This window comes from Eimeria mitis, genomic scaffold, assembly GCF_000499745.2.
Source record: "Eimeria mitis Houghton genomic scaffold, Emh_scaff4748, whole genome shotgun sequence".
NCBI lineage: Eukaryota > Apicomplexa > Conoidasida > Eucoccidiorida > Eimeriidae > Eimeria > Eimeria mitis.
Window position 1 is genome coordinate 1,084 of NW_013573048.1, and position 2,126 is coordinate 3,209.

The 2,126-nt window shown below is 47.1% G+C and overlaps 1 protein-coding gene across 1 annotated transcript; it reads right to left on the reverse strand.

Annotated features, from left to right (window-relative positions):
* Positions 1-75: 75 nt before the first annotated feature.
* Positions 76-1,472, reverse strand: EMH_0077380 (uncharacterized protein; the record flags this gene model as incomplete). The annotated part of the gene is made up of 5 exons (XM_013499851.1): positions 76-235; positions 372-605; positions 783-877; positions 1,053-1,213; positions 1,358-1,472. The coding sequence occupies 5 exons, from the start codon at positions 1,470-1,472 to the stop codon at positions 76-78; spliced, it is 765 nt and encodes a 254-aa protein (XP_013355305.1).
* Positions 1,473-2,126: the final 654 nt, after the last annotated feature.

Below are 2,126 nucleotides of genomic sequence, written 5' to 3' on the forward strand. Positions count from 1 at the left end.
CGGGAGGACGGATAAGCGGAATAACTAGGTAGCTAGCTAGATAGCTAGCCACCTAGGCGGCGGAAATCTGCCTGCCTAGGCAGAGATAGCTGCCAGGATGGCGACCAAACCGGCAGTTAGAATGCTGGGAACGACAGCATCTGCAGAGCTGGTTACAATAGGGTCCTTCAGATCTTCTTCCGTCATATCTTTTATTTTAGTTTCTCGTGCAATAAGTTCCTTGAAGTACGCCTCGCTGCAAGGATGAAGAACAAACAGACAAGTAATGATTTAAGCGCCAACGACTACACCAACTGGAGATGTATTCTTTTACTCCGTCTGTCATTACTTAAGAATCATCTAAAACTGCAAATTCAAAAGACCAAACTTACCTAAAGGCGGCCTCGTCCACTGTTGCTGCAGGAGTCAATTCACAGAAAAGCACAGACGTTGTTGGTTGGTCTGGGTCTGACTTGGCGTGCACAGGAACTTCAACTTTTTTGACGCAGTTTCCAATGACGCAGCCGATTTTGGTGCTGCTGGCGCCGAGAAGGTGCAACACACTGTGAACCTTTTGCTTCCCCCATTTCTCCTGCCATGCCGATGTGCCTGACGGATATGTTTTTCTGTAAATTAGAACCAATCAGCACAACACAACACAAATGTATTGATTTGGAGGTAGACAAGGTGGAGGTGGCGACGGTAGCATGGTAGATTTGGTATGTACCATCGCTCTCGATTTGGTATGCTAAGAAAGGAGGTGGAAGCTGCCTGTAGCGTAGATGAATATCGAATCTCCTTACCCGAATTCTTCAAGTCCGGCATTGAGAGCCTCCTGCACTAGTTCAGGATAGTTTGGAGTTGTTGTGTAGGCGAAACTGTGATGAAAGACCTTCTTCTGTAGAACCACAAGGTGAACGAAGCGACAAGACAGCTTCCTTATGTACAGCTTGAATACCTGCCTAGTTTCTGTCTGACAACGGTGTCTATAGTTTATATATGCTGCGGATGCTGCCACAACAGTACATGCATCAGAATCAGGAAAGGTAGTCTTTTGTAGTTTCTGCGCTCACAAGTTTATCGCCTATCAGTGTCTCGCACGTCGCCGCCTGGGCTGTCTGTTCGGTTGCTACTTTTGCCTGCAGGGTGGAGACAAGGTCGGTGTCCTTTTCAACTGTGCTGGTACGGACTGAAATTTTTCCATTACGGGCCAAGTTTGTCGTTAAGTAGAGTTCTGTAGCCAACAAGTACGGACAGGAAAATCAACGTGCAATGAGGCGACCTCCGCCTGTCGCAGCCGACTAGTCGACGGCTTGACAGAAAACAAGATGGGAAAAAGCACCAGGAATATGAGAATCATAAGCCGCAATAGGCTTACCATCCTTAACTTCTACTACCTCAAATTTGTACTCGGTTGCGCCGGCCGCCACGGAGTGGAGCCCAAAGAGCCCGACGAGGCAAAATGCTGTTGCGGTCTTGTAGAAGGGAGCCATTGCGACGGAAGGCAAAAAAAAAATTAAAAAAGTGCTCTCGACAAGAGAAATATAAATATTCAAATTGAAGGGAGCGGAAAAGACGGCAAGCAGTTCGGAGTTCTTTGCGTGGTCCTGCAGTCGCGTGAACGGCGAATGGCAAAAAAGCGGGACAGCAAAGCCAAAATTGCAAATAAAGGCTGAAATTAAATAAATTAATATTGAGCAACAATAAAACAAATAGAAATTGTTGTGCATGACTTATCCTCTGAAATAAACCATTTAGTTTAAACAAATGCAAAAAACAAGCAACACCAGAGTCGCGGCAGGTCGGCAAGCGCGGCAGGTCGAGGTCGTAAGAGGAGAGATCTCTGTGGGTTGTTGCTTTCGCCTTTGTTTCGGGTTCCGTCTGCCTTCTCATACCACTCAACGGTTATAAGCCAATTAAACAAATCATTTTACTTCCAATTAAATCTATATCCATCTCCAAAAACGCCTTTTACGAGGGGATACAGCGGGAAGCCCCCCCTCTGCCTCCTGCTCATTGCGGGAGGTGCTGTGGCACCCTTCTGGTGCTCTACGACTGGGCTTTTTTGCGCTTTGAAGGCCTTCATGTGCCCTTTATCCGTGGATCGTGTTGTGGCTTAGTGCCACATGCAGACAAGGCAAGCAGCG